At 42.7% G+C, this 13,869-nt stretch overlaps 1 protein-coding gene across 2 annotated transcripts; it reads right to left on the reverse strand.

The window, feature by feature from the left end:
• Positions 1-319: 319 nt before the first annotated feature.
• Positions 320-13,654, reverse strand: ano10b (anoctamin 10b). 2 transcript variants are annotated; one of them, XM_070830976.1, is made up of 16 exons: positions 13,560-13,654; positions 13,372-13,436; positions 11,465-11,727; positions 9,967-10,140; positions 8,066-8,203; positions 7,366-7,482; positions 7,078-7,194; positions 5,404-5,742; positions 5,032-5,214; positions 4,848-4,903; positions 4,688-4,762; positions 3,602-3,766; positions 3,335-3,526; positions 3,098-3,235; positions 2,895-3,011; positions 320-2,810 (listed from the first exon to the last, which is right to left on the reverse strand). In XM_070830976.1, the coding sequence occupies exons 3-16, from the start codon at positions 11,718-11,720 to the stop codon at positions 2,787-2,789; spliced, it is 2,091 nt and encodes a 696-aa protein (XP_070687077.1). In that variant the 5' UTR covers positions 11,721-11,727; positions 13,372-13,436; positions 13,560-13,654; the 3' UTR covers positions 320-2,786. The 2 variants fall into 2 exon arrangements, with proteins under 2 accessions (XP_070687077.1, XP_070687076.1); XM_070830975.1 differs by lacking the exons at positions 13,372-13,436; positions 13,560-13,654 and having other exon boundaries at positions 11,465-11,786.
• Positions 13,655-13,869: the final 215 nt, after the last annotated feature.

Here is a 13,869-nt window from a genome sequence, read left to right on the forward strand (position 1 = left end):
ACTTACTTTTAAGGCCTTAAATGGCCTTGCTTCTAAATATTTTTCTGACCTGACGTGCTAAGATCAGCAGATGGAGCCCTGCTGGTTATTCTGAGGTCACAGTTGTAGTGCTATAAAAATAAAGTTTCTTATTATTATTAGAAATTAAAAACTGCCAAATGTAAATGTCTGTTGGACTGACTAGTAGCTCACAAATAAATGTACTGGAGTAAAACGTAGCATCACACCTCACAATTGTGAGCACCTCTCTGGAGTAGACATGCTCAGTCGGAGCACTGGATGTGAGGCTGATTCATGAAGAGTTAACACAACACACAACTAGTCTCCTTCTGTGACTTTATTGTAGAACAACCAGCACACATTGTCACCTGGTTTGATCTGATATCCTGATCCTGCGACCGGATTGTCTAAAAGTGTATCTCATCACAGCAACAGTGCACACACGCACACACACACGCACACACAGACACACACACACACAGGTTTATGATTAATGTCAGGGTGCACGTGTACAGTTGCACCTGCATGAGGAAGTCTCACCATCCATCTGCATCTTTACTACAGCAGTCCTTCTGCAGCCACTAGGGCTTGTGAGAATCAGCATGTGGAGGTGAATGGAGAGTGTACAGTGCCTCCTGGTGGCGTGAAAGAGCTGCTAAGAACAACAACTCACACTATAGAGTGAACAGTAGCAAGCACGACGGTAGACTTCCCCCGGTGCATCTGCACGTTCATTATATTAGGTCAAAATCGCCAGCAGCACACCGTGAAATAACACTCAAAGCATGAATATAGTAATAGAATACAGTAATAATGTTTGACAATAAGGTGAATTTGTTGTTGCAGCACATTGAGCTCAAGCAGTCATTCGTAGAGGCACACAACACACTGATGTGAGAGTAAAGACTAAAATCCACACATAAGAAAATAATGCATTTCAAATAGCAAAGCACACGACCAAAGGACCGTATCCTTTGGTCGTTCCCCATCACTTTCACTGCAAATCAAGTCACTATTGTTCACTATATTCACCCCGTGTTAGAGTCACATGGTCCATTAACCGTATTAGGATTATTCATGTAGAGGACAGTATTATCAATGGAGTGCTAAAGTGCAAGATTTTCAACTAACTGAACCAGAGGCTGATGTCAGTTTGGACAAAAAAAGCAAATAATAAAAAACAAATAAATGATCTGTAGTATCACTTCAATCAATCTTTATTTATAGAGCGCCAATTCATTCAACAGCGTTATCTCAAGACGCTTTCCTTAAAGAGCAGGTCCAGACCTAACTCTTAATTAAGAGAGAGACCCAACGATTCAGGAATTCAGCATGAAGGATTCAATCCCCACATGAGCAGCATCAGATATTATATTATATTATATTAGGCAACAGTGGCAGGAAAAACTCCCCTTTAACTGGAAAAACTCCCCTTTAACTGGAAGAAACCCCGAACAGAACCAGGCTCAGCTGGCTGGGCTTTCTGTCAGGGTCTGTGTTGGGTGGAGGTTGGACTCTCTGTCCTGACTCATAGCACCAAACATTTAATAAGAATACAGACTGTAAGTTTAATAACAATCCAAGCATTTTTTATATATATTTGATGGAGTCATAAACATAATTAATGATTTTCTCAAATCAAAGGTGCAATAATTGTTTTTCTGACCTCTTGAGGTCAGCACAAGAAGCTGTAAACATTAACCAGTGTTAACATTAACTAAGTTAATATGGCTAAAAAACAGTTGCATACACATCCAGCAGTTACAGGACAACCTTATCATTCATTTGGAGCCGAGTAATGAATGTAAGGTCCCTTATTCGGCCTCCTTTTAGCTTTGTTTGGTCTCCATCAACTCCTAAGGGAACATCTGGCTGTTTATCTGCTTAATACTCCACAATCTTAACCAGCTAGCCGCCGACTTGGTCTGTCTACTGAATGGTGCCAGGCAGGTAGCTCACAGTGGGTTTAGCAGAGCAGCTGAATACATGTAGATGAGAGCAGTAAGAGTGGATCAAAACAGTAAAGTTGCAGGGCAGGAAACCCCCAAAATGAGCTAAAAGATGCTAAAAAAGCAGACTGGGCCTGAAATGTTTCTAAAACATTAAAAAAAAAACTTTTTTTTAAATATATAAAAAGTATTGATTAAAGACAGACTTTCATTTGAATCCGCTGCTTTTTGTCTCACGATAATCACTCCAATGATGATACTCCCCTCTAATAACGGATCATGAATGCTAACTGTAGCTTATCACAGCAGTATATGTACTGAGCAAAACCACCCGTGACTGAGTCTTTGACCCTGCCAATAACATTAAAAACTCTTACTACTGTAAATAATGACTGTACATACTGTAGCCATAGTGATTTTATAAGAACTCTTCAGCTCATTCAATCTGAACAAATCCTGTGAAAACCTCCTTTATCATAACATAATCTTTTAACAGGCCTCTATCCATGTAACCAATACATCGCACCTGCTGTCTAAAAGTGGAAAAAACACTTTAAAGCTGCTGTTTTAATTGCACTTGCAGTGAACAATGTAATGTGTTTCATATGATGCACATTGCAGAAGCACCCCGTGAGTTAGTGAGAGCAGCACGAACACTTTAAAAGTATACAGGGGGTGCGTTAGGGGCACAGCAGGATGCACTGTGGACCCTGCTGGAGATCCAGCACTGGTCTCCTGTGTGGGTCCACACAACACTGAGGGCGGTACTGTATCTTGTGGTTGTAGCAGCTCAGCGCGGGACAACATAAAGCAGCACCTCAACACTCTGAAACACGGTCAGGACTCGTCAGAACGCAGCCTCTGGGGGAGAACAAAGAAAAGTTGTCACACAGATGAAGAGGAACACCCAAATTATGATGAACTGTATTGAGAAGGGGGTCTAACCTGCTCTCTCAGGGCCTGCATGGATGCATACTCAATATGTTCTCTCTTTTTTCGGATCCAGTCCGGTTCATCAGGGATCAGGACCGCCAAAACCACCTTAGCCGAGATCAGCGCGTGCTGCAAACAATCACATGAGTAAAAATGACAGGGGAACGCACGCAGATTGTCTTCAATGTGACTCCGCCCTCCGTCCACCTTCATACCTCCACCAAAACAGCCAACAGCAGAGTGTTTGTGCCGCTCATCCCACCCTCCTGAAACAGCTCTTGTAACCGCGGCGACAGCAGCAGCAGCCAGCAGTTGGACACGACGGAGACAAAACTCAGGACCTCGAAAGCGATCTGAGACACAAAGACAATGACAGCTGTTCACTCATAACAAGCTGGGTGTGATTTACTGCTTGCTCCTCGTTTCTATTGTGCATTGTGTTTTCTGCTGACCTGCCACACGCCCATGTTAGCTACGGGGGGGAAGAAAGGTTTGCGGAACAGTTTGCAGATCTTGTAGGCGTCCGATCGGATCTCCGTTAGGTTATTGATGAGCAGCAGCACAGCCGTTAGAGGATACACGCAGGAGAAAAGACTCAAATACCCAAACTGCACCAGGAGCTCGATGTACTCCGCAAACAGGCCCTGTGACAAAACATAATGTGTGTGTAATCTAATCCCCGTTTTGATATGCACTCTTTCTCAATACTGTAAACTCACAGGAAAAGCAGGCAGGATGCTCTGGTTCCTAAACTTGTCCTCCTGCGGGTCGTCTTCACTCTCTGCCCTGTGGGGGGCACTGATGAAGCGGTCCACCAGGAAGGGTATGACCACCTCCGTCACCTGGTTCACCAGCTGGGTCACTATCAGCAAAGATGCTAGACGCTTCAGACAAAGACAGAGAGAATATGTGAATTTCACTCTTTTTGATTTAATTCAATAACAATGAGGATGAGTTAACTGCTCTATTCTGGTTCCAGCCCTCTGAAGCGCTGCCTACATCTCCATATTCACCATAGACTGTATATATGAAGTGGATGTAGCCAATGTGATGTTATCCGTTGGTTTGGAGATGTTTTAAAGCCTCAAGTCTGACATTTTCAAAATCGCCATCTTGTTTTTGGAACCAGAAGTAACGATCATTCCACGTAAGGATCAGTCATGACCCGCCTCTGGTTAGTCGCCAGGTAACCCCACCCTAAAGCATGTCCTGCTTTATCGTCTATTCTACTCTAAATGGGACCATAATTTAATAAAAGAACATCACGCTGCATTGAGGAAGAAATTAAGAATTGAGCTCATGAACTCATGAGGGAAGTGTTTGTTAAGGTAATAAATCAAGTTTCCCCATAAACCTCCATACAACCATACTTCTGTTTGGAGCCATTAGAAAGAATACAGGTATAAAGGCACTTGGCTGATGGGAAAAACAACTGATCAAGCAAAACCTTGCAGGTAGAATTAAAAGTGCGAATGTCATGTTCCTACATAGCTCGCTAGCTACTGCGCAGCGACGTGTGAACGGCAAAGCTGCATGCTGTAAATCAACTTATAGAAGTAATTACTCTAAAATCAGCATATTTCTTTGATGAATGTAAAGATTAAACAAAAAAAAAAGACTTTTATTCCTCTAAGCTACACTGCTACACTAGTCTTCGTGTCAGCTAAACACGATGTGGGTGGGGTGGATATGTCACTTGATGCTGATTGGTTACAGAACAAGAAACCAAAGAATATGGCACCTCAGTCTGTTTGTTAAGCTCGCACTGGTCAGCCCGTGCATTGTTGACAGAGGTCAGCTGTTACCTTACGTAGCAAAGGCACGTCCTGCTTGAAGAAGGCAATGTGAAAGAGTACTGCAAAGTAGTTGAAGAAGGTGAACTGGGGAAGAGAGAAAAGAACCAGGTAAAAGAGCCTGTTAGGTTAACGTGAGAGCAAATGGTTGGAGAGGAGAGGAGGAACTAACCACCAACACTTTGGCTGTCAGGTGGTTCTCAAAGGCAGACTCCTCTCTGTGGTTCTCTGAGGGGAAATACAAGGTTCATTGTTGGCTAGCATGAACAATACTATTGCATAACTTGATCAGCTGAACGACTGCCACTCTATTCGTGAAGTCATTATTCTTCTGGCATCCCATCCGCCTCACTCACCAAATTCAGTCAGAGACCGCGCCACCGTCTTGTAAACAGTCGCCAGCATGTTTGTGTAGACGATGTGAAGCACTGAGGGCGCGAAGAGCAACACCTGAGACAGCAGGGAGTCCCACTCGTTGTTGAGTTGCTGCACCTGGGCCTCCCCCCAGTAGAAACAAAGCATGCCCAGAACGACCAACCCTGCAGGAGGACAGCACAGCATATTTTCTGCTTCTAAGTGCTTTCATGTCTGTATCACTTGATGATGCTGACTTGATGCATGTGTGAGTGTTTATGTGTTCAAAAAAGCTAATTAATATCATGGTTCTTTTTTAATCCCTGCAACATGCACTGATGAGTTAATTCACTGCAAATTTGAAAGTGTTCTACCTAGAAACAGCCCCACCACTGGGATTGACACCAGTGCGATTCGCAGGTCCCTCTGCCATTCAGGAAAGAGAGGCTCCACACGGCCCGTCACAGGGTTGACCCCGAGGTCGCCGTGGAAACCTGGCCGCGGCTCTGCGAAGCGCTCAGCAAGGTGCAGGGTCCCCCAGCGGTAGGACAGGGAGGAGCTCCGGCGCTTCCACATCTCCATAAACACCGTGGACCAGAGCATGCTGAACATCGCCTGGATCATATGGCCGCTCACCGCTGGCTCTGAGTCATCTTCAATACCTGGGGCCCCTGCACGTGAGACAGACTCCACCATCTCCTTCTGAACTTTACCTGTGAAGGGTAATGGCAAGCTAGTGTCCATCTAATTTAACATCAACTGTTTTGTTTAGCAGATGACAATTGGATGCATCGCCATTAAATGCAGAGACATTCGTTGTCTCCAGATGATAAACCTGATGATTCTGGTGAGCTTTCATCACACGATGCCTTTAAAATGACAGACACACAGTTACAATCAGCTGTACAATGAAATGAATGATGTTAGTATGTTGGCATTTCTAAAACATGATAATAATGTTGTTTTGAATGGACCCTTTTCATAGCAGATATTGATTAGTCAATAGTCACAGGTGTAAATCATAACATCAACCATGGCTCCATTCCAGTCAGTGTCCCAGTAAGTGAGTGTGCACATCACCAGAGCACCTGGAGCTGGCCCACCTGAATGGAATTCAGCCATCGTTAAAGTTATTCATTTCACCTGTGCTTTTCCTGCTTCTTCATGATGTCTGCTGTGAAAAGGGTCGACACTCAAAATAGCATCTGTCTATCAGACTGTATGAAAACATCACTTTGGGACTTGTGTTCAAGCTGTGCGCATTTTCAAAGCTAGAAAATAATCCTGCTAACAATTTTCACGCTAACATGCTAATACTCTAAATGCTCTAAAAGTTTACTGTGGGCGTGTTAACCCTCATACTTCCACGGTGTTAACATGCTGCTACTGTTAACTTTAACATTATTATGTTATGCTAACACTTCACAAAATGGTCTTAATTCTGTCGCCAGTCGCTGGCCAAGCTTTCCATAGTGAAATACATGGTGGTAAAGGTAACATCATTTTAATTCATTTTTAGTTATCTCGAGACAATGAGTTAATTAGCTTGTTTACTCAGGATAACACAGTTGTTTTCTGATGATGTGGAACAGGTGTGGTGGTGGGCTCCTGCTGTGGGAAGAGCTAACTGTGCTAGCTAAGCTAGCTAACTTCAGCACACATACAGGAATATTTATTTTAAAAAGGAAATGTTATTTTGTCAGGAGAAGATGATAATTAGGATGTGATTTAAGTTTTTCTAAATTTTTCTTGGCTTCCACAGATAAGAATTAATGAGTGTTTTAGCCTCGTTAGCAAACTTTCGGTACTGTTGCAGTTCTCTTGTCCTCCTGTTATCTTTGGGGCGTAAAGCATAATCAGGCAGTTAACATAAAAAAGAAAGGTGTGAAAAGTTATAATTAAGGTTGTTTAGCAGGCAGCAAAACCTCTTGCAGAGACAAAAAAAATCTCCATTGTAAAGGTGAAATAATACTTTTGAGTGCTAAATACATAAATGCTGTGTACACTGTACACAGACACAAAAATAAAGAATAAACCCACACGCCTACCTGAGAAGTATGTGATGGACAGGCCCAGGATCGCTGGTGGGAGCAGAGACCAGGTGTAGAAATCAAGAAAGCTGAAGTAGAAAGCCACAGAGCTTCCAAAATACTCATTGACCTGATCTGGATACAACAACACACAGAAGTGTCTGGTTTAAGCACATGTGTGGTCCAACAGTCATCTGCTGTGAATTACAACTCCTCTCCACACACAAGCACGAAAAACTGATCAGTTTCTGCATACAAGCGGTCATGTGCTTGTGTGTGTGTGTGTGTGCGTGTGTTTCCACCCACCCAGCGGCTGTGCCAGCTGATTCCCAGAGTACCAGGCTTCACTGAGATCCTTCAGTTTGTCTGAGTGGTGGAGTGGAAACGTGTCCACAATAACACCAGCTGACCCAAGCTTCTGCCCTGCAACGACATTCAATTTTACACGCATGACGTCAAAGCAACGCTCCAACCAAGAGGGACAAGAGAACACTGGTGAAAGAGGGACAGTTTTCCAAGTAAGTAACAACTAATCCACACATACACACTCACGCACTCGCAGTCATAGACCACACACACTGAGGCTGATGCTGACTGAAGCAATTTCTTGATCGAATGTGAGGAGAGAAGAACAGCTCAGGTCAGCAAGACATAGATACACCCAATACAGCTGGATATTAGCCAAATGAATAAATATAGAGACAGCAGGGACCAGCAAATATTTACAACATGGTTGTCAAAATGTCCAAAAAACTAAATTCTAACTGGTGATTAGATTGGAGGTACTGTAAAAATGTTTTAACATATATTAGTGTGTGTGTGTGTGTGTGTGTGTGTGTGTGTGTGTGTTGTCCTGAGTCATTTTGTGAAATGATTAAATTAAATAACAAGTTGAAAATGACTCACTGGTAGATTGTTGTCACATTGCTCTGATAATAAATCATTTGTCTCCATTGATATTTCCCCAGTGTGTGCACCCTGCCCCCCCATACTGATGTGAGCTCACAGATGTTGTCTCTCTGATGCAGCGTGTAGCTGTCAGACAGGCCAGGTATTCTCAGGTCTCTCTGCGCCCGCAGACCATCCAGCTCATACTTCACTATGTACTGCCGCTCAGCCAGAGTCAGGAACACCTCCATGTTGTCTGTCACACACATGAATGAACACAGACACACGTAGTCAGTAATGCATGAACACAAACATGCACAAGACGGCACTGAGGGTCCACAGCCATGCCGGCAGCTCTGTGAGGCTCCCAATGACAATGCTAACATGCAGATGTTTTATACGTATCATACATGCTATCATGCTACTGTATGATCTACGTTTAGCATTGTAGGTTGCTAACATTGGCTGATTAGCACTTTACACAAAGTACAGTTGAGGCTGATGACAGTATCATCAGTTTTGCAGCTTTTTAGTCATAAACCAAAATATTGGAGAAATATAGATTTGAAGCAAATGATGACTCTGGAGGAAAAGCCGGGGGATCAACAAAGTTAGAGTTCATTCTGTGGGCGGTGTGAATGTCTGTACCACATTTTATGACAATCCATCCAATAGTTGTTGAGATATTTCAGTCTGGACCAAAGTGGTGGACCTACACACAGCTAGCGTGGCTAAAACATTGATTATAAAGGTCAAAGGTACAGAACCTCAGCGGAATGAACAGAACATTTTTGTCTTGGAAATGAAGGACTTACAAGTGCTCCATCCACAGAGACTGGTACCACTGCTGTCAGTTTACTGTTTACCAGCATCACTCCTGAGGAGGAGGAGGAGGTGAAGGCCATGTAACAGCTATAACAGGACCTCACCTGGCAAGATAGAGCCCGTCTCCCCTTTGGATTGAAATTGCAGCTTCTGCCTCATCTAAAATCTACCGTTCCTAGATAGTAGACCCACTCACACAGAATATTGTAATTCTAACTCCAACTTCCACTTTTAGCATAAAGGGTCAAAGGTGTGAACCCTCCTGCACAGAGCACATCATCGGTGGGGAGTGGGGAGAGAGGGAGGTGTGGCTTGTCTGGGTTACACTCCTGGCCAACGGCTACTTAACTTACACATATCTTTGAACAGAGACAGGAGTATAATCACCACATGCATGATTACATGCTCCAAATTCCTTTAATTACAGATTCAACAGTTTTCAGCTGTTTTATGAGTTAAATCAACCCTTCTAATCTATATGACCTTTTTGATAATCCAGCCTTAATCTGACAGGACAGAATAGTAGAACTGTTTTTCATCTTGAGTACAAACATGCATAATACTGGTAAAGACAGGTACAGTAGATTTGTGTGCAAGGATGCTTTTCCACACACACACACACAAGGTCATATCATCACTGTCCAGTGAAAACCATGCATCTCCAAAATACCAATTTTTAGCTATGAGTTAGCTTTATGACAATGCATTGTATTTTTTTTTTTTTATTATAAAGTGGAATTTTAAATGGTTTGTTTAATGTTAGAGGATGCGGAACGTTTTCAGTTCACCAAATTCAGACACACTGGGTTTTCACCGCACAGTAACAATGAGCTTTGAACAAAGACACACAATGGAAAAACACAACACAGCTGAACTGAACTTTGTATTGTGCGAACTGTTTGATTATGACCAAAGTGTTACTCAAGCATTTATGGCTTCACAACAGGGTGCTGCTGTACTAAATAAAATGGTAAACCTACAGAGAGGCTGATAGAGTGGGAAATAACCTGGTAAATGTAGAGACAGTAAAACTTTATCTGCTTCCCTTTTGATTCGGCACCCATGTGTGACCATACATGTTTAATTCTCTGTGCGAACATTGTATTAAAGAACTAACCTGCACACCCTCTCTCATGTGATGGTTTCAGCATGTAAAGCGTGCTCATGATTACATTCGAAGCTCCATTGCTGTACCTGAATCTTTAAAGTTGTCTCTGTCGTTGTAGGAGAAGGCTTCCATGTTCTCACTGGAGTAAGTCTTACATAGGCCCAACTCCTCAGTGGCTCTAAGTAACGTACAGCGCGGGGCGGAGACCATGATGATGTCACCACTGGCGTCTTCGCCAGGGTGGGCCAGTAATGCAGCACCTGAGGTGAGACAACAGAACGAAGAGGAAGTATTAAAACTCTTATTTTGTAGTTTGTGACCAAATGGGAGGAAATTAGAGATTCTCTTCATGATCAGCATGCAGAGATGATCACAGCAACCATAACGTTTCAATGTACACATGAGTTCAGTTTTATGAACATAGTCCTTCAAAAGAAAGAAACCTTTTATTCACCAGCTGATATAGTATCCAAACACACAGGCAGTGGTTCAGATCTGAGGTTCATGACTGCAGCTGATGAGGGGTAACTGATTTAATTTCCAGATAAAGTAAATCCAGTCTGCTAAGTCAGCTAAGTCGAGCTTTATATGGTGATCTGACAATCAAGTGGACAAAATGAGACACATTCCTTCATCTGTTTGTTAGAAAGACGAAAAATAATGTGGAGCGTCATCAGCAAAGAAGTGATAACGAAAGAAGTAGAAAGTGGTAGTAGTATTAGTCATGCAGTAGAAGTAGTGTAGCAGCATAGCAACCCCCTATCTTCAACATTAAATATTTTCTAAGTTTACTTGTGTTTTTCATTTCTGAGACAAGCGTTTGAAACAATATACACAACTCTGCCATATTTAGGAAGGCTTCAGGAAGCCTTGATATATGTTGTTTTTTCTGGAGGCACATTTCCCAAATCTCCACAACAACAGAGTTAGTGTGGCCCACCGTAAGAAAAGCAATAATTATGAGAATAAGACCCAGGTTGGAAAATACCAATCATTTCCTTAAAGGTTGTTCAAATTATCTTAAACTGTACACATATACTGAATGTTCTGTATTACCTTGGTCCTGCTCCTCAGTACAATTATATGACGTTTAGTGTAATATTCAAACCTGATACTTGAGTTTTGTAAAATGTGAGATCTGTACTACAATTTCAAATAAAGTTCAGATTGAACCCCTTTGGCAGCTCAGTATGTTTTAAAGGCCGGTCAACAGACATGAAATAAAATAGAAAAGTGAACAAATTTCCACCAAGGAGAGATGAGCAGATAGTCTTACAGACCTCCTCAGAGACAATGAGAATACAGCAGTAGTAAAGTAGTCTTCTTTCTGTTTTTCTGCTCTGTCTTAGTTAATTAGAAACCATCTCTGGCTCACATTTGCATAGGAATCATTTAATTATATTTATCTACATTGCCAAGTGCCATGCAAATGCAAATAAATGTTTAAATGTTAACTTCTAGGCAAAGACTCTCCTGTAAAAGGCCCATAAATTTGAGCTGAATGTTCTTTGTAAGATTGCAGTCAATGAGACCAGCGAGCTCTTCGGGACTCTTGCAGATCATCACTGTTATTTGAGCCCTTACCTCCATCTTTCTGAGGAGCTCCTATCAGTCTGATGAGCCATCTTTTCGTCTCAGGGCGAACCTTCTCTCCAAGCTTCACCAGAACCAGCGGCTCAACCCGCTCCGACACACAGCAGGGGCAACTAACTTTAGTCCAGCCTGGTCCAGAGGTGGCAGCACTCAGCTTGCTCTGGACATTCCCCACCGAAGTCTTTTCCTCCAGCTGCTGAGCTGTTTCACTGCCGCCGCCATCTTCATCACCACCTGCCTTACTCATGGTGAGACTGAGGAGAAACAGTAACACAACAGTCTTAGTTTGTTTCTCCTCTTGTGACATTGCTGCACTTGTGTTTGTTTTTCACTTTGAGCTGCACTAGCATCATCGCACTAAGGGTGGCAATGTCAGTCTGTTGGTCCACCACTTTGGTCCAACATCTCCACAGCCCCTTTGCACATTGTACCCGAATTTTGACATCAGTGGTCTCCAGAGGATGAATCATAATGACTTTAGTGATCTCTGACTTTTCTCTAGTGCCACCAGGAAATTTACATTTTAGGCTTTTAGTGAAATATCTTCACAACGACTGGATGGCCGAGACATTCACGGCGCTCAGGGGACGAATCCTAATGACTTTGGTGGTCTGACTTTTCATCTGGCATCCCCAGCAGGTGACACATCTCAACATCTACTGGAAGAACTGGCACACAATTTCGTACAGACATGCATAGTTACAAGAGGATAAATCCTGGTGACTTTTTGATGCCTTGCTTTATTCTGTAGCGCCGCTTACGTTTATGTATTTTAGTGAGATGTCTCGACAATGGTGTGGATTGCCATGAAATTTGTTAGACATTCATATCTCCCTCATGATGAATTCTAATAACTTTTTGATCCCATAACTTTTCATTTAGCGCCATCATTATTAAGTCACTTTGTCCTTTGGCGTAAAACTAATGACATCAGCCTCAGCTGTACTTTGTGTGTAGTACTAATTTAAAAACCTTAACATGCTAAACTAAGATAGTGTCCATGGTAAACTTTAAATCCTCTTAACATTAGGATGTTAGCATTGTCTGTGAGTGAATAGACTGGTTGTACCACAGTCATGGGTCTAGTCTGTTCAGCTTGTTTATTCACTTCTTTCCACTTGAAGATGTAAAAGTAAAGGTAAAGGTTCCAACAGTGTCACACTCTTAACTCATGCAGGTCCTGAAAACTGAAAAGCTGCTCCCAATATAATATAAAACAATATTATATTGGTACAATATATAGAAGAGAGCTTGACAACAATCATTTTATGAACAGATAAAAGTCCAGAAGCTCTTAAAAAACAGTTAGATCAGAGGGACGTCTACCTGTTTAAGGACTGTTAGTGCGCCACCAGCCGCTACCAGCGTCCTGTCTGAGATGCTATGTAGCGAGATACTATTTATGCCCCATCATTTATGTATTTGAGTGCAGTCTTATATTTACAGGTATGATTTTAATTTTTCATTGCTGCATTTGCATTGCCAGCTATTACATTAAACAACACTGGTTATGGAGCTCTTAGATTTGCATGTGAGACTGAATGTGCAGCAATTTCAGGCATCCTTTTCCGGTAATCTGCGTACTGTGTGTTGTCATTCAAACTCTGGCTGTAATTTCAGTTGCTGGCTGCAACCTTCAGATAAGAATCAAAAGTACATGTTTCAGTTTCTCGGGAGGAAACAGCGGTTATTTCAGCACTAACGGCAGATTTAAAAAAAATACTTCCCCTGTTTGGGGAGCTAGACACTAGAGTTCAGTCAAACTGCTGGAAGACGGGACAAAGACTGACAGAGGCACAGAGACAGAAATGAAAGTGGCACCGTCCCTCCCACTGTCAGTCTGTGTAAACAGACAGTGACAGCAAGAGAGAGAGAGGATGAGTCAGGAAATACAGCACCTGTCAGAACGCTGATGATGAGGTTCTGGTCTCTGGTCCTACAGCAGGCCCACACCCCCTCCAAACTCCTGTTTGAAAACACACACACACACACACACACACAGATGAACATGAAGACAACAACATCTGTTCAGTTTTCCTGAAAGGAGACCAGGAACTACCTACTGTCACTCTCTGCACAGACTTACCCAGCCTCAGTGTGTGGTTCTCCCAGCTTGCTGTTCGGTGTATATATGTGTGTATATACAGTGTATGTGTGTGTATAGCAGGAATGCGGAGGAACTTCCCGGGACTGCAGGGTGTGGAGGGTAGTGTGGTTTATATTCAGGCTCCTCCCTCCTGCCTGCTCTCTGCTTTATTGCTGTCTTTGCTGCACCCCAGGGTCCTACTGCTCCACCCGTCCCTGCTGCCCTGTGTTTAAAACACACACGCATGAAGATGCCCCAGGGCAACTCCACTTTGGTTTGAAACCTCAGACAATCACCTGCTTTAAAAACA

This window comes from Pempheris klunzingeri, chromosome 5 (genome assembly GCF_042242105.1).
Source record: "Pempheris klunzingeri isolate RE-2024b chromosome 5, fPemKlu1.hap1, whole genome shotgun sequence".
NCBI classification, from domain to species: Eukaryota; Metazoa; Chordata; class Actinopteri; order Acropomatiformes; family Pempheridae; genus Pempheris; species Pempheris klunzingeri.